Raw genomic sequence first — 18,448 nt, 5'->3', positions numbered from 1 at the left:
GAGAAGAACACTTTAGACAGCATTCAAAACTTTTGAAATGGCACAGAGTAGCTGGAAACCTTCAAGTACTGTGGAGGTATTTGCTATCTTGTGTACTAACAAAGTTGTCGATACAAGTTTTTTAATTGTCATATTGTATGGCTAGGTCTAGAAAAATAGTAACGCAATAAAAATAGCAAATATTTCAACCTTTGTTGTACCAAGAGAAAGTCATCACTTCTACCGTCTGGGTCCAAAGGATTCCTTATATTTTTCACTTTTTAAGGTATTTTATGAAAAATTTACAGAAGTAAATAAAGAGAGTGAAACCAACAAAATAAGCATTTAGGCATAGCAAATCAAATTTTCTTCTATATTTTTCTGGTTTTGGAGGTATACATACTAGAAATGGGCATAGTGTGGGAATGCAACTATCTGCTCATCAGCTTTCATGTGAGAAATAAGAAATATTCATATCGTAAATACTGATTCTAGATTTTAAACGCATCTCTAGTAGATTATAGCTTATCATTATTTCTGGTTCTTTTTGCCTGTGCCTTATCACAGTGTAATACTATTGAAAAGTTTGAAGGTCCATAATTTTGTAGAAAAGAGTATGGTCAAATTTTTGTTCCGTAATTACAAAAGTATTTTTGTTTTTATAAATTAAATTGACCAATCCAATGAACTTTAAAAATTTTTACATAATATCCGTCCTTCCCATCACCTTTGTATATAAGCCTGCCTTCAGCATCTGTCCATTTATGAATCATATCAAGTCAATTTTTATACACAAATATCACAAAAGATAAAAGAATTGCCACGTGTCCTTTTAGCAAAACAAGATGGACTGGGTTCTTGTTGCAAAATAATACATGATTAAGTCCTTTCTATTGAATGACTAACTGGTTAGAATATTGTATTTCTTTTTTTGTGTTTGTAAATATGTTGTTTGCTCTTTGATTCTTGAATTGGAGAAAATTTATCCTAAAGACTTATAGTCCAAGATTTTGCGTATATAGTCAATTTTACTCTCATCAGTGGAATCTCTAGTATTTCTTCCTCTCTGCCTTCATCTTCTGACTCACCTAACAATTATGAAATGTCTTGGTTAATTTTTGTCTCTTTCCCATTATAGATGGAAATGAAAAATTCTGAAATCTTAATTGTGTTCAGTGAAAGTTAAAAAAAAAAAAGACAAAGATGGTGTCTCCAGACTTCTCTTATACCCTTTTGAAAAATGATGCATTACTTTGGAAAATATAATGAGAAAACCGAAGGTTGATGAAATAGGGGTGACATGTTTATTTCTTCATTTCTAGGCGTTCCATCATTTTTTTGTTTCATTATTATTTTAGTTTTTTAAAGCATAGTTGGAAATAATTGATGAGTGATGATGAAATAGCAAAATATTTTAAGATACAGGAAAAGAGCCCTAAGATTTCATAATGTACTTAGATTTATAAAATGATCAATGCACCTAAATGATAGTAAGAGAATAAGTTTTATCCTGTTAAAAAGTTTTTCTCTTTGATCTTTGGAAGACCTATAACAAACTTAATAAAAGTCATGAAATATCCAAATATTTGGTGATGGAAGGAGAATGGACTCTGGGTTGTGAACACATAATGCAATATATAGATGATGTATTACAGAATTGTACACTTGAAGCCTATGTAGTTCTGTTGACCATTGTCACCCCAATAAATTTTAAGTAAAAGAGTCATGAAATATCAATCCTTACAAAAACTTAGAAATGATCAACAATGAAACTTAAAAACTAAAATTGGATAGTGATGATATTCCAAAGATTAAGAAATTTCAGTCAAATAGGGAATAAAAGGAATAGGGAATATTGGCAAGACTCCTTTTTCCTTAAACCTAATAAATACTCTAGAAGTGAAAACTTCTTAAGTTTTTTGTTACCTTAGAAATCATATTGTGTTTCAAAGGAATGTGCAGATATGATGAGCTGTCACCTGTTAGGAAATTTATTAAATGGAGTGAAGAGAAAACTAGACCAGGAGTCCAAGAACTATAGCTCTAAGTTAGGCTTAGACATTAACTAGTTGTGTTTCTTTGAGCTGAACGATCCTAGAAACCATGGTGTAGTGGAAAGAGCAGGAGACTGAATCAGAGCCACAACAAGAACTGGCTGCTTAGGACTCTTAACTTCCCAGCCGCTCAATTGTCTCATTTTTTGTAGAGATAATAAAATCTCGCTGTTAGGATGGTGAGCATTTAATGAACTACTATAGGACTGTAAGACCTTAGAAGGCTGGAATTCCTAGTCATTTTTGCCTCTCCTGAATCTAGAAGTGTCTAAGTATTTATTGAATAAATGAATACATTTTAAGCATGCTTATACATTCTATAAATTCTATATTAAAAACTATAAAGTTTAAACAATTACACGGTCATTGTATTTTTTGCTTAATACATTTGTATTAAGTACTATACAGATTAAAAGTCTTTTTTTCCCTTTACCTTAAACAACCTTCACGAAAAGAAAACTTCAACACAGGCTCACTATTTTATCAAATCCAGGAAAAAACAAAGCTTTGGAATAATCTAGAATTTAATATTTAAAATTATAGATCTATACACATTTAACCTCATCTATGATTATTAAAATGGCAGGCAATGACAAATCAATTTATTGTTGTATTTATTTTAAGTTGGCGGACTGGCTCCTAAGTTCAGAAATTTTCATTGTCGTGCCATAAATTTTATAAAGTAAAAGTATCTTTATGTATTTATTCTTTGAGCTTTCATAGTCCAAAAATACTAGTTTGGGTTTCTCGCTTAATATCAATAAAAATTTAAAAATTTCTTTGCCTATATTTTCTCTTCTAACTCATGTCGTACAAATCATCTGAGATATTGACTTGGATAATTTCTTAAACCATTAGTCTCTTTGCCATTTCAATAAAATCTTTTTTTTCTATATAAGAACACTAAGGCTTTTTAAAAAGTCTAGAGAGACCAGTTTGAAAGTTACAGACCTTTTTCCCTTTGCTAAGCCATGCAGCCTACCCAACAAAGAGAAAGAAATCTAACTTGGATTTAACATGTAACTTGTTTAATTCGCTAGTTTGGTCATTATTCAGTTCAGGATCTGACTATAAATTAAGTAAATGCTTATTTCAGCACCCTTCAAGTATCCCCGTGAAGTCATTTATGCCTCTGAGAGAGAAACTAGGTTCTAAGGTGTGACCACTGTCAGTTTAACCCATGATTTATTCCTTACGTTTGTTGGCCAGAGCTTGGACTATCAATAAATACTTTCTCAGCCTCCGTGTATGTTTTGTATGTATATGAGACTCCATCCTTTTCATTCTTGTTTGACTCTCACTGGTTGACACTAATTTAGGCTTAGACATTAACTAGTTGCATTTCTGTATTTAATCTTCAGATGACATTGAGATTAAAAACATCATAGAGTAAATTCCTGAATTGAGGGTGAGGCTGGACTGCATACTGTTTAAGGGTCTCTTGTAACTCTTCAAATTCTATACTTGAATTTTATACCAGCAAGCGCATAGAATAAGTGTGATTACCATGATACTTCTGTAACACATTGCCTTTGACTGGCATCCTATCACCTGTCTCACCCATCCCATTCTGTTCTCTACTCCTTTAGATTTTTATTAACAATGAGTGGCAGAACTCGGAGAGCGGGAGAGTGTTCCCTGTCTATAATCCAGCCACAGGAGAACAGGTGTGTGAAGTTCAAGAAGCAGACAAGGTATGTCCTTCTTAGACAAAGATTCCCTGTGAAATGATTACCTCCAAACAGCAGAGCACTAAACTTACGCTTTCTCGACACAACCCCTGATGTTCATTCATCCCCTTTTTTGTGAGAGAAGACAGTTCCTCCTTCATTTGGAGTGTTGTCCCTTCAGCTGTGCCTCTTCCTGTCTAACAGGCAGATATAGACAAAGCAGTGCAGGCAGCCCGCCTGGCTTTCTCCCTTGGTTCAGTGTGGAGAAGAATGGATGCTTCAGAAAGAGGACGTCTGTTGGATAAGCTCGCAGACTTGGTGGAACGAGACCGGGCAGTGCTTGCAGTAAGTAGCCTAAGAAAACGTTCAGTCTTTGCCCCAAATGTACCATTCCACTGAAATTTAGATTCCTCAGTCTTTCTGAAAATACTGTGTGCAGTGGACCTGGGGAACAAGCTAAGGAGTGCATAATACACATGGAAAATGAGAGACATTTGGCTTTTGTGATCTGGTGAGGGAAGTGAAGGTTCAGCCTGAGTGTCTCTTCTTACTGAATTTTGAAGAACAAAATTTTGAAGGACCTTCCTGCCTTCCTTCCGCTCTCAGGAAATAAAACAAAACAGTGAAGCAGCAGGAGAGTTACCATGCTGCTTGCAGAAAACAAATACCAAATGATCATTTGAGAATAAAATAAGAGTGTGTTTTCCTCCCCAGAGTTAACCCCTCTTGACTGAAGAGAATCCTTCAGAAGCAGAGGCCATGACATGGACCTCTCATCCACTTCTGCTCCCTTTGTTCCTGTCACTTGCAGCAACTTTCTTTCTTTAAAACAATCCTTTTCTTACATAAGGAACTTCCCATCTCCTAATGGGGTTTTTGTGTTATTGTTGCTGTTTCTAAAGTAAAAGTCAGTTTCTTAGAGAATACAAACTTTTTGGAACCCGGAACCATTGGGGTGTGCCTGTGCAATATACACCAGGGGGCTCCACAGGGATGACCCAGACCTGGTCCATTAGTATTTAGGGTAGCCTTGTTCAAGCCAGGAGTACTGTATCTTAGCCTCTACTTGAGGTAACAGGTCACTATTGGGCTTTGAGAGAAGGAGTCGTTGTACCCTTTGTTAGTATCACACCTGCCACTGTTCTCCTCTCCTCCCGTCCCACTCAGGGATCTGTACAGAGTATGAGAACAAAAATGACTCCTTTATGGAGATGGTTTGGAATTCTGGCTATATGTAACATTTGTCTGTAAAACTTTTCTAATCTGGTACTTCAAGGAGGTGTTTATGCATATGGTGAAAAAGCCGTTTCATGGTGAGTGGCTCCTTCTTGGAGATGCACCAGACACTGAGCATATTAAAGCCCTACTCAGTGTTTCTCAAACTTATTTAAGCCTCGGCCTATTTTTCTGGCTAACCTATCAATATTGTGCAAAACTGAATTCTTTGGAACACCTTGGGGAATGCTGGTTAGTATGCTTATCTGTTCACTGAATTATGATTTCTTTGACAGTGAAACTTGTATTTTACTAAAAAACTAATAAAGTACAATTTGTAATCCTAGCACAGTTCCTGACACATAAATGGTCAACACGGGGTACTCTGATGGTCTGTAATGTCTGTTTAATTGAGTCAAATATGTACAACATTAGATTAACAGTGTGTACTAGATGGTGATACAGTTCATTTCTGCAGTTATATTTCCATGTCCTAACATTCAAACGCCATACTTTTTCTGACATTATGTGTCACTGTCATCACTTCTAAATGACATTCCTGCTTTTAAACACTACCAAGCCATAATAGGAGTGAATTTTAATGAGATGGAATATAGGGGAACTCCTGACCAGAAAACAGAAGTTAATACTGCATCCAAGTAAATATAATTGAAAATAAACCTAGGGCTGGCAACTCTCAGGCCAAGTTGGCTGTTGTCAGTAGCTCATAGGGACCATTTAGGTGGTCCAGATTTTGGTTATTAACTCTCTATGCTGTGTAGACCTTGGCTGTATGCTAGCTGCATGAAGAATGTGATGCCCATCTCAGAAACATAAATGTTCTAAAAAGTACTGGGAAGTAATTTGATTCCCTTTAATAAAGGTGAGTCAATATGTAATGGTAAGTAACCGGATATTTTAAAATGAGTTCCATCTTATACACATAGTAAATGGATATATTGTACTGTAGGTAATAGTATTTTCAGGTCATTAAATGGAGAATATTTCAATTTTAGTTTTGTCAGCACTGAAATAATTTTCACACCAGTATGTGTTATAAAATGTCCTTATAGAGAAGGATATGAGATTACAAACATATTTTTATTTCATTTGTTCAACGTGTAACACCTTTAATACTTCTCAAGTCAAAATACTCTTTTCTCATGTCAGTGTGTTCATTTGTAATTCTTTTTATTACAGATTTAACCACTTTAGGAGCATGTCTTTAAAATAATAACTTTATAATTTAAAACTGCTTAATATATCTATTTTATTAAATGAAACTGGTGCTTCACTCTTAATAGATAATGGTTGTTAACATAAATATTTACCAAAAAAACAGCCCTCAAGTTGTTAAAGTCTGAGCTTCCCTAGAGGAGATCTTGTTTATTTGGTGGTAATAAATAAACTCGCTGTGCACCGTGGATATTCCATTTCTCAGCAGGGGTCTTGGCAGCTGTGGAGAACGTTTTATATTCTCATCAGTTGCATAAAAGCCCATGTCCCTGCTCCTCTTTATGGATTCAGATTACTGGTGTAGACTCCAAAAAATCCCCATGCAGCTCTGATCATTAATATAACAAGCTAGTTTGACAAGCAGAACATTTCTTTATCATCAGTTGAAGAAATGTTGTGTTTATGTATTGGGATAGCGGTTACTGGAAACACACAGGCGCAGGAATATGCATATATATATATATATATATATATATATATATATATATATATATATTCATTGTGGTTTTTACTGGAAACTAAAGTAAACCGGCAGTACTACTCAAAACCTTTACATTTGGGAAATCAGAGTTGACCAGGTATGCGTCACTGTTCATATTTATTCATATTCTCTCTCTTCCTTTTTTCTTCTGCTCCAGAAAGCATTTCGTGTATCACTGGGAAGTTCTCTCTGTTTCTTTTCCTGTAGACCATGGAATCCCTAAATGGTGGCAAACCGTTCCTACAAGCTTTTTACGTGGATTTGCAGGGGGTCATCAAAACCCTTCGGTATTACGCAGGCTGGGCTGATAAAATTCACGGAATGACCATTCCTGTAGGTACGTGAAATTTGAGTACGTTGAAAAGAGAGACACAAGGCTCCACCAGAAACACACTTCCATCACCAAACACAGACAGCAGCCACACAGAATACAGATAGGAACACACTTGCAGCAGCTTGAACTGAACAAAGCAGCAAACAAATTACGTCACTCTGACAATGTCCCAGCATCTGTATGTACACAGTCCGTACCTAAGTGCAGGAGCGAGCGGCTTACGTCAGTATGTCAATCAGCCAAGGAACGGGCCTGTATTTGTCAGCTGCCATGTGCTAAGCGCTGTGCTAGAGTAGGTTCTGGGGTGTGGGGAGGCATTGGGCGTGGGCAAGTCAGGGGAAATTCCAAGATTAAAACTTGGTTCTTGCCCTCCAGAAATATAAGGTCTACTTGTTTGGAAGGAAATACTCTAAAATGTTAATAGTTGTTTTCTCTTAGTGGTGAGACTATGGATGATATATTTCTTTTTAAGAAATATTTTTCTATATTTCCTATAATGATCATGAGTTACTTTCACAATCTATATAAACAGCAACCATCCTGACATCCTGACACTTTTTTTTTTTAAATCACGCGGCTTAGCCTATCAGTGCTGTCATCCTTTCAAAGGCAACGGAAAGTGTCCAAACTAAGTTAGCTGGTGAAAAGGTCTCTATCTGAGCGCGAATACTAGGATACTAGGGATACTAGGGATAGCAATACCATATTATAGCAATATAGCATATTATAGCAATACCATAGCACCCCACGGGGAAGGCGCTGTGATTACCATCCTCCTTGACAGAGGAGGAAGTTAAATAGGTTTTTTCTAAGTCACCCAGCAAATAAGTTGTAGAACCAAAATTTTGATATTAGAGGCTGGTGACTCACTTCACTAGAGGATCCATTTTAGATACTGGAAAGAAGAGACAGGATAGGAAAGGGACCGACTGAAAGAGCTGTGTGGACATTGGGAGTGGTGAATAGACATAAGGAAAGAAAATACATGTTTATTGAGTGGCTCCTGGAAGCTGCTCAGTACCATGCCAGCTGCTCTACCTGTGTTCTCCAGAAAGCAGCCTGCTCTCCTTGTGCATCTAGGAAGAGTGGAAAATAGTGTTGGGAACTTGGGGGTACCCTGCTGGGCTTTCCTAGGCTGAGGAGTATTGACTTACTAGAAAAGAGGATGGTTGGCTGGTGGTGCAGACAGCTTAGAGCAGTGCTTCTCAAACTTTGCTGTGCACGTGTGTCACTTGGGATCTTCTTCAAGAGCAGTTTCTCATTGAATAGGTTTGAGGTGGGCCTGAGATTCTGCATTCCTAACCAGCTGGTCCTCTGCCTTGAGTAGTAAACAGAGGACGCAGCGACCAACACTAAGCGGATGGCTGTTGTGATGTCTCGTTTAGGCATGGGGCAAGAAGAGAAGTAGTCATGGTGAGAGTGGAGAAGGGACAGAAATGAAACTTCAAAGGACTATTTTAAAATTACCTCCATGAGTGATGGTGACAGGTGGACTGTCGGTCTTTAGAAAATGGGCTTTGGGTTATAGGCACTCTTACCCGCCATCCAGAGGTTTCTCTCTTTCAGCAGACTCCGAAGGATGGAGAAGTTGCTCTTAGGGAATGTCAGATTCTCAGTCAGTCCCCGCTCTAAGGACATCTCAGAACCTCTGTTCTCCAGCATCACTTGCAGGATCTCGGAATGGCCTAAGTGAGGCAGAGTCACTCTGTGATGTGAGCAAATCTGTAGGAGGACCTAGGAATTAAACCTTTACTAGAGATAGGACATGTGTCAGCCTTTCTAGCTTGGCCTCTACTTCAATGCAGAAAGATAATTAACAAGATCAAAGGCCCTAGTTTTGTTTTTTTTGCCGCCTCCCCCACCGACCATTTCACTGTTAAAATATATTTCAGGTATTTAAATATCTGTTCAAATGATTTTACAAATATCTTAGAAATACAGTGAAATGGAAGTCTGTACACATAAATCTCTGTTTGACCTACTGTTGTCTTGGTTTTCTTTCGCTTCCTTAAGAGAGAAGACCCTGATCAGATAAGGAATTTTTGAAGTCTCTGATAATGTTTGAAGCTTTACTGACTTTCTCTGGCCATAGTAGTGCTTGATCCATAAGCCTCACTGTTTGTTCCTTTGCTGCTCTTTGGAGTTCCTAAGGATATTGATCTAGGAGTTAGACACACTGAGTTTAGAAAAGGCTTTCACGGTAGTTTCTCCCAGCTTTACTCATAAACTCCTGTTCAGTCTGTGAAGAAAAAGAAAGTGAGGAATTCTCTTAAATCCTAAGTAAGTTTTTGTTTCCCTAATTTTTCTTAAAGTGCATTTAGAGGGATGCCAGGATGGGGGACCCTGAAGGGTCAGGACTGTAGACAGAGCTCCTAGGAGGCTTGGGGTTTGGGGTGTAGGACCTCTCACTGTCGTGCCTCAAGCAGATGAGGGAAGGATGGAGGCAAATGTGAACTTGGCAGCTTTCCATTCTGTTCCAGTTTTACAGACGTTTAGGCTTGCTTGTAGGCTACTGCGAATTCAGCCCATGACCCCTTAGGCTAGTTCAGAGTTTAGTGAGTCTAGCTGGATTAAACCCGGAGTACTATAGGGGGTGATCAGGAAAAGAGGGGTCATTCTTTATTCCTTCCCCATTATTTATTTATTCCCCTCTTATTTATTCCCCATTGTTTGTTCTCAGATTTGTTCAATCAATCCAGTTGTGTTTATTTGTCATCTGTAACTCCATAATTTAACATCTGCTTGACTTTTGTCTCTACATTCTTGGCTTTTTCCAATGAAATCTGGGCTAGAAGAAGGCTGTTACTGTGTTACATGCATCCCCCTATGAAACACCTTAAATTTTTGTTTAGAATTATAACATAAAGGAATAATGTATTTTATCTAACACTTGAGAGTGTAAAATGTTCTTTCACATACAGAATCTAGGTGATTCTGTGTGCGATCCTGTGAGACAGATTGGATTTTTAAAAGGTATTGTATACATTTTACAGGTATGAAAATGAGAAAGCAAGGGTTCTTGAACAAGGTCACATGGCTAGTAAGTAGCAGGCCTGAGATTCAAACCCTGGTCTCTTTTTGCCTAAGCCATTATAGACCCTCTTCTCATGGAGGTCAGTTGAGCAGAGCAATAAGAGGAAGGGGTCAGTCACCCGGATGAAGTCTTTAATCCTTTGTAGATTTTTAGATTAATATACAGTTGATACTCATTATTTATGGTAGTTATGTTCTATAAAGTTAGTGTGGACACTGAATTAGTGAATACTGAACCATTGCTCCTAGAGAGTAAATATAGAGATGAAAAGCACAGTTCTATCTGGTCACTCCTAAAAGATAAAGCTGAAAGTTTTTTCTTTTTTTTTAATTTAAAATATAAGACTGCTTTGTTGTACTGAGTCATGTTCCAGGGTTCATCCAGCTTAGCATCTCTGACACTAAAGGGTAAGAATCAAAAAGAGCGGGAAGAAGTATGCTCTTTTCTCTTTCACTCCTTCCCATTTAGGAAGTCTGGGCAATTTACCATGTAATGGGAAGAGCTCTTTGTTCACTTCCTATACCAGGCATCAACTTCAACCCCTCTGTCATTCTTCATATATTTATTCATTCTACAGATTTTTGTTTGTTTGTTTTTGAGCACCTGCTATATTTCAGGTCCTGCATTAAGCATTGGGGGCTACAAAGGTAAGTAAGTAAGATGTTGATAGACTAGTAAGGAAAACTAACAAGTAGACAAATAGTTGCAATGTAATGTGGTTTGTTCAGATATGGAAGCATGAAGTTCAGTGGGACTCCATAGGAGAGGCAATCTTACCCAATATTAAGGCTTCTTGGAGAAGAAGGTGAGATATACAAGATGATACCTGAAGGGTGGTAGGTAAGTGAAGATGGAGATAGGGCCATCACAGGTGATGGTAATAGCCTGTGCAAAGCATACAAGGGGGAGAGTATATGTCTGAAAGTATAACCAGATACAGGAGGCAATGAAGCTGTTGGCCCGGGTAAACCGTGGTATAAATTTTATTCCATAGAAATGGTGAGTCGCTGAATTATTTTAAATAGATAAGTGCCTTGATCAAAATTGCTTTTTAGAAAGAGCACTTTGATTACATAATGGGGAATCAGTTGGAGAGAACAAGTACCTGCTTTTTCTTCCTCACCTTGTAGGGTAGCCTCCCTATAGAATATTTGGGAAGAGGAGAAAAGGGTTATGGCATGACCATTTTTGAGCCATTCCCTGGTCTTAAGGTTTCTCCTGACTCCATTCCTGTCCATGACATTTCACTCAGGGCCCACGGCTGGATGTTACCACAGAATCACGCAGTTTCAGTTTGATTCACAGGGTCTGATGTTGTTCCCTTTACAGCTCTGTCTGTTATTTCCTGCCATGGTACTCAGTGGAGCCATTGTTTCTGACCATAAACCCTATGCTTGACCCTTCTACTATGGCAACTCTTAATTATGATGATAAATAATGACCATTACTATGATTTATTGAATACTTTCTTTGTACTCATTGTGTTATCTCTAATCTCATAGCAGCCCTGCAAGGAAAGTATTATTTTTCCCATTTTGATTATTTTAAACCTATATCAAAGTCCTCTACTCCTCTCATGTCCGTAGACTCCTTGCGATGGAGGAAGTATCAGAGCTTGCTTTCAATTAACTGAGGGAGAAATGGAGATTAATTGATTTGCATATGATTTTTCTCTATAACAATTGTTGATTTTACTGATTTTGTGATATGTAAGCAGAAAAAATACAGTCCATGCTGTAAGCTGAATTCTGACATAAAAATGGCTTTGTGATACATTAGCATGTAGCAAAGGTTAAAAATTACCTACATCATATCTAATTATTTATCCACTTCTACCCTCTTTCAATTTTATCCGTTAAACTGAAGAATAGGCCAAAAATGCTCAGACCTTGACTAGGATCCTAAGATTTTACCTCCAACACCCTAGATCTGGTTTCGTGTTGTCAACAGAGAACACATATGATGAGATCTCACTCTTACTGTTCGCCGAGAGTGAGAAGAACCCAGGTGGACAGAGCAAATAGCTTAGTGGGAGCTGAATTGGTGGTGACAGGAGGTCATGAAGTCGGTTTCACATGTAACCTCTTTCTGAGGTTAAGGCTAAAAAAGTCCTCTGTGATCCCTAAGGCCAACCTCCTCACTTTTCAGACAATGAAACTGAGATCTAGAGAAGTAAAGTACCTTTTTTTCAAGACCACATTACGGAGGAGTGGTAGAGCTAAGACAGTTTCCTGACAGGCTCAGGAACATGGAATCTAACTTCAGAGAAGCTACCAGCAGACTCCTGGAAAGACTAGTGTTAGCACCACTGTATACTAATGTAAAATCTCAGTGTTTGTGTAGGCATTCACAGTTTATCATTATAGCTGTGAAATGTTCAGCGAGGTCTGTTTATTGTCAAAATACGTACTCATCTGCCAGAGGACATAATGGAATAGTTCAGTGTAGCTGGTCTAATTGTTTAATACTGGAGTCATCAGAAGGGTTTCTAGCTCCTTGGAAAGTAATTCTGTACACAGATTAGAGATTGGAAGATGGCCTTACATTCACTGAATTGTGTTATAGATTTTAATGCTATTAAATAAACTCGTTTTTAGTGTGAACAGGTATATAAAATTAGCAACAACTTTTGAAATACTCAGTATTATCATCGAGAGCTAGTTCTTGAAGTCTGTTTTTGGAAAATTTATCTCCAATTTCTGGCACATTACAGATTTTTCTGAGTTTATTGACTGTACAATATTGTCGAATTATACTGTCTAGTTATGTATAGACTGTGCCAATGTCAGATGTTCTCATGAGAATAAAAATTCTGTCAAAATTTTTTTTCAAGCAACTATAAAATCTGGTTTAAGAAGTAAAGTTTACCCTGAAGGAATAATCAAAATAATTAAATTGTTCTAATTAACTAAATAATTGCTATCTCTTCTGTGTAATTTGACCAGCCCTCATCAAAGAACATAGAACAGTGGCTCAGCTGTGTTTCACAAATACAGCAGAGGCTTATTCTGTTACTCATTTCTAGAGACAAAGACTTTTCTTAACATAATCCTAGAAATGTCTCAATCTACACATATTTAGTAAAATTTGATACATAGTTCAACCAAATTCATCGTATAGTAAAGTATTTAATTATAAAGTTTTTATATTCCTCATGAGTTAAACTCAGGTGTTAAAGAACACATCAGAGGAGTTGGCTCTGGTCGTTAAAATAAACTCCTGTTAAGAGCAGTATCTGTTCCTGTGTAGTTTTTACTTTCTTCAGTGAAATGGAAAAGAGGCTGAGAGATAAAAGGTCATATACATGCAATTTAGTATTCCTGTTTTGGTATCTCATCTCTTTAGTTTTCTCCACCATAGTCTAACTTGACTCGTAATGTGGTATTCAGAACACTTTTCTGGTATCCTCATCTAATGCATCCTTTCATGCTGAGTCTGAGATCTCTCAGCAATGCCCCATATTTGATAAGAAGGCCTAAGATCATCGTAGCCCAAAACAGAGTACCTGTGTTTGGGTGTAGATTTTTCTCTACATTAAGCCTATGTGCTTGTATAGCACAAAGCTAGAGAAATGAAGGGAACAATCTTTTAATTCATCTTGCCATATTTGGAGAACATTAACATAAAAGATGGGAAAATGGGTTGTAATTTTTCTTCTAGGCAGAGAACAGTACTCATTATATGAGTACTCATCTTAGGTAAAAGAGGGGGAGGGGAAGAGGTAAGGGGAGGGGAAGGGGAAGAGAGTGGGAGAGGGGTTAGCATGGCCGCCCCTTTGAGTCTACTCTGCCTAAGTGAAGGGGGAAGGAGAGGCAACACCCTGAGGGAAAGGTGTTTCCTTTATAACGTATTAGGTTGGTGCAAAAGTAATTGAGGTTTCTGCAATTATTTTTAACCTTTTAAACTGCAATTCCTTTTGCACCAACCTAATAAAATACTGGAGTTTATGTGAGTTCTCTGTATCCACATACCAAATCCTTAAAGAATCATCTTTGCAGTCCACAAGAGGGTTGTCATTTTTCTCTATTTGCACCCCTTGATATAACACTGATTCTATGGTTTGTGATACCAACCTAGAAGGATTTCTTTGCAAATGAAATTCTTTTTTTTTTAGTTTATTGGGGTGACAATTATTAGTGAAATTACATAGATTTCAGGTGTACAATTCTGTATTACATCGTCTATAAATCCCACTGTGTGTTCACCACCCAGAGTCAGTTCTCCTTCCATCACCATATATTTGATCCCCCTTACCCTCATCTCCCACCCCCACCCCCCTTACCCACAAATGAAATTCTTTTTTTTTCAGTTTATTGGGGTGACAATTATTAGTGAAATTACATAGATTTCAGGTGTACAATTCTGTATCACATCGTCTATAAATCCCATTGTGTGTTCACCACCCAGAGTCAGTTCTCCTTCCATCACCATGTATTTGATCCCCCTTACCCTCATCTCCCACCCCCACCCCCCTTACCCACAAATGAAATTCTTTAGCCTATTGATCAGGGTTGTTGCTCCTCATGGAAAACCTTCCCTGGAAGAAGAATCTGAGAAAAACAACCTATAACATGAAGGTATTTATATATAAAACACCTGTCCAGAGATTTAGAAATTGAAGCACGGTAGTAATTTATACTATTGTAAAGAATGATACCTATGAAAATTCTTGAGTTGTTTGCATAGAAAACTAAAATAGTTGATTTGATTTTTAAAATATTACTCAGATTTCTTATTGTCACCCTATGGACAGTTTCCACATTTTGTCTGCTTTTTCTGTTTTAATGGAGATATGTTCTAAAATAATTTCCTTCCTACAGTTGGCTGAATGCTGCTTACTTCCCAATTTCTTCCATTTAAAGAAATATAAATATCAGGAGTGCCAAAAAAATGTATACACATGACTTGTATTCATCTTTTGTTATCAGTATATATTGATTATTACAATTTTAATACAGATTTTTCCTTTCTTAAAGTGTACAGACATTCTTTTGGTATCCTCTGTATAAAACAAAATTTGGAGACAAGCAACAGATTAGGGAAAAACTTTACATAGACTCATAACAAAGTCCTAATTGCCTTAATATGTATAGAGTTCTTCAAATGACTGAGAAGATGAATAACCCAATAGATAAATGACAAAGGGTATAAACCTGAAGGAAAAAATTGCAAATGGCCAGTAAACATGAAAAGATATTCAACCTATATATCGTCAAACAAAAACGGGTTGCCATATTCTACCTGTCAGGTTGACTGAAATTAAAATGCTTGAAAAACCCCAGTGTTTAACGGTAGGAAACAATACCTTCTTATTGTTGGAATTATGAATTGTGTAACTTTTCTGAAGAGTGATTTGACAGTATTTCTCAAAGTGTGAAGTGCGCATACACTTTACTATGAAATTCCACAGAGACACAAAGATATATTAAATGATAGTGTTTACAGCACTATTTATAATAGCCTAAACTGAAAGCAATATCTATCTCCCTCAGGATAGTTTACAAGTAGTACCGTTATTTATTGAGCCAGTGCAATAACATTCAGCAGTTAAATATGTTAGCTTTATATGAAAAAAAAAGTGGGAAAAAAACAAAACATAAAAGACTATGAATAATGTGATGCCATTTGTATTTTAAAAAATGAGAGAGAGATGGCGGATAAAAGGATGCTATATATACTTGTATGTGAAAAAAAAGTTCTTTGAAAAGATGCACCAGTAACAGATAGCTGTTAATTCTGGGAAGAGGTCCAGGAGAGGGAAAGAGAGAGACCTTTAATTATTTTAAAATGGATAATTTTGAATTTAATTAAAACAATTCTGAATGATGAATATTACTGATTCAGATGTGTTGAGAGACCATGATAAATAATCCCATCATTTCTCTTCCCCCAACCCACACACCTCCTCCTGTCCTCGCCTTCATCCCTCTCCATAATAGCAACGCTCTTCATGAGTATTAACAGAGGGTCCTCACTTTCCCAGGAGGACAGCTTTTGAGAGAGAAAACAAATATCAGTGAAGTAGCCAAAGGGTTGGCAATGAGGGAAAAACAAAGACGTTGCCTAGTACCAGAAATGAAAAGCCATATGCTAAAAAACGAGCCATTCTTTGGTTATTTCAATTAGCCATTTAAAATAATTCAGATAAACATAATGGCATTTTCCTAAAGTAGAATTTGGTTTGGATTTCCTGGGTAATTATTTCAATTGCCTTTTTCTCCTGTAAGGAAAACAAGGTTATTAAATCATCCTCATTTCCATGGCTCATTTGAGGGAATCATCTTTGAAGTGGACTTTTGCCTTCTTGAAATAGGCCTGCGTATGTCTCCCCAGTCCCCCGCCCAGTGCCCAGGAAGTGCATGGTGACTCCTGGATTGAGTTATGAATAGAGCTTACTTTTACTCCCCTTGCATTTTAAATTTACCCCATAGCATTTTACTTCGTTTTGTTTTTAATACTTCAGAAAGTTATTTAAATTTTTGAGGTACCTCCGTGTTTAAGTCAAATAACTGTTCTGCATATAAGTATCATGTTACTATTTAGTATAAAATGTAGTATTCAGTATTTTCTGGTTTTCAGCTCGTCCACCCCCCATCCCCGCCCTCCCCAAGGACTGCTTCTAGTGTCATCAACTTGTCCTGCATTTTGCCGTTGAGGTTGGTACTCTGGGTGGCCGGGAGCTGTATCTGGAGATACCTTAAACCAAGTATAGCTCTTCTACCAGCTTTTGTACGTGGTTGAGTAGGTTGTGTTTTTAACTTTATTTCTGTGTTTTTGCTGTCACCCAAGTTCTCCGTCTGCACTATTTTCCCTTCCAGTGTGAGTCCTCTGTAGTGACCATACCCATTTCTTTCAGATGGAGACTATTTTACCTTTACAAGACACGAACCCATTGGAGTGTGTGGACAGATCATCCCGGTGAGTGTATCTCCTCACGCCTCGTATTTATTTTCATTTGAACCAGTTCTTTTAAAGATACATAAAACATGGACCTCAGCGATGTGTGTTTTCCATTACTGGGGGAAAAAAAACTGAGCTCACGTTGTTGACATATCTTTAGCAGCCTCCCTGCAAATGCTTATTTGAACAGGTTAATAGGGTTTCAGCTCTGTTACCAGGAGTTGAGTTCTTGAGTCATGGAATTCTCATGATTAAAATAAGCAAAGCCAAGTCCAGTGTATTAATAACCTGCCCTTGGTTATGGATGTCTATTCGGCTTATGGAAAATTAATGATTTGTTATATTTGCTTGTTTATTTTTTAAAACTTTGACTCACCATCTTTGCAGGCGTATTATTTTGTATGGTCTTTTAATCCCATTCTTTCCCACTGTTTCTTTTCACAAGAATCTAGATAGAAGACTCTACAGAAGACACAGCAGTACAATTAACGTCACGGTCATAATTGAAACCATGCCGGGCTGTTGTGTATCTTGTAAAGGGAAATAGATGTAGTGCTTAGTGTTTGGACTGGAACATTAAACATTGTCTTTTTTTTCTCTCTCTCTCTCATACACAGCCTTGGCATTATACAAAACATCATCGAATCTTCCAACAAAACTAGCTAATCGTTCTGGCCAGGATTTCAGGGGAGGCTCAAACTAAACTCTTACACTATAGACAAGAAGGTTTCTCTTTTCAGAATATAGGAGAATGAGTCAAGATAATCTTTGGCTTTGGGGGCCAAAGATTTTTGAGAAGTATTAATGTTTTGTTTTTTTTAATGGTTACAAACTCCAGGTTACTGTGAAATTTACTAGAGAATGAAAACAGAAAATGAGAGGTTTGGGGTAAGTTCTTCTCCTAAACCACCCAGGGGAACCCTACTTGGACCAGAGCAGGGGTGAGGTCTGTCACCTTAATTGCAGGAACTCAAACCTGCTCTTCTTGCCCTTCCCAGACTCTCAGAGCTGCAGCTTTCACTGACAGGACAAGAGCTGCTTGTCAGCCAGCTCCGGCTCAATTACAGCAACCAAGATTTATATACTGTAGATGGAATTAAAACATCACTGTGGACTCCCAAGTTTATAAACAACTAAGGGGAAAAGAAATTGGGTGTTTGGTGAAGGCAAGACACTTGTATATTTTTGCAGGCTTGCCAGGGCCAGTGAGAATCTTTCAAGGATGGCAGCTGAGATGCTTCAGGCCGAAACACATTGTGGTCAGAGGCTGAAGCCAGGGGACCAGGATTTCTGTTTTCTTTCTTAATGAATTATCAACAACACCTGATAGTCTCATGCCTGCATTTATGACAATACAAGCTTAGCATACTTTTAAAATCAGTTTAAGTCATTTTTGGCCCCCAATTTAGATACTCACATATTTTTTTTTTAGTCTCCATTAGCTTATTTTGCAGTGGAAAGGAGACACTAAAATTTTTGCATACTCACAAAATAAAGATGTGCTTTATTTTTTTGTAATCATGTATTTTGTGACCATACATGTAT

At 37.3% G+C, this 18,448-nt stretch overlaps 1 protein-coding gene across 1 annotated transcript in view; it reads left to right on the top strand.

The window, feature by feature from the left end:
- ALDH1A2 (aldehyde dehydrogenase 1 family member A2) overlaps positions 1 to 18,448 on the top strand; it is a 90,316-nt gene that overhangs the window by 35,855 nt on the left and 36,013 nt on the right. Inside the window, exons 3-6 of the mRNA XM_081048444.1 lie at positions 3,623 to 3,727; positions 3,908 to 4,048; positions 6,843 to 6,972; positions 16,860 to 16,921. Coding sequence (XP_080904570.1) covers positions 3,623 to 3,727; positions 3,908 to 4,048; positions 6,843 to 6,972; positions 16,860 to 16,921 — 438 coding nt within the window. The remainder of the gene's footprint in view (positions 1 to 3,622; positions 3,728 to 3,907; positions 4,049 to 6,842; positions 6,973 to 16,859; positions 16,922 to 18,448) is intronic.

This window comes from Rhinolophus hipposideros (genome assembly GCF_964194185.1).
Source record: "Rhinolophus hipposideros genome assembly, chromosome: 5".
NCBI classification, from domain to species: Eukaryota; Metazoa; Chordata; class Mammalia; order Chiroptera; family Rhinolophidae; genus Rhinolophus; species Rhinolophus hipposideros.
Note: the sequence above shows the minus strand (reverse complement) of the source record. Positions and strands in the feature narration are given on the sequence as shown.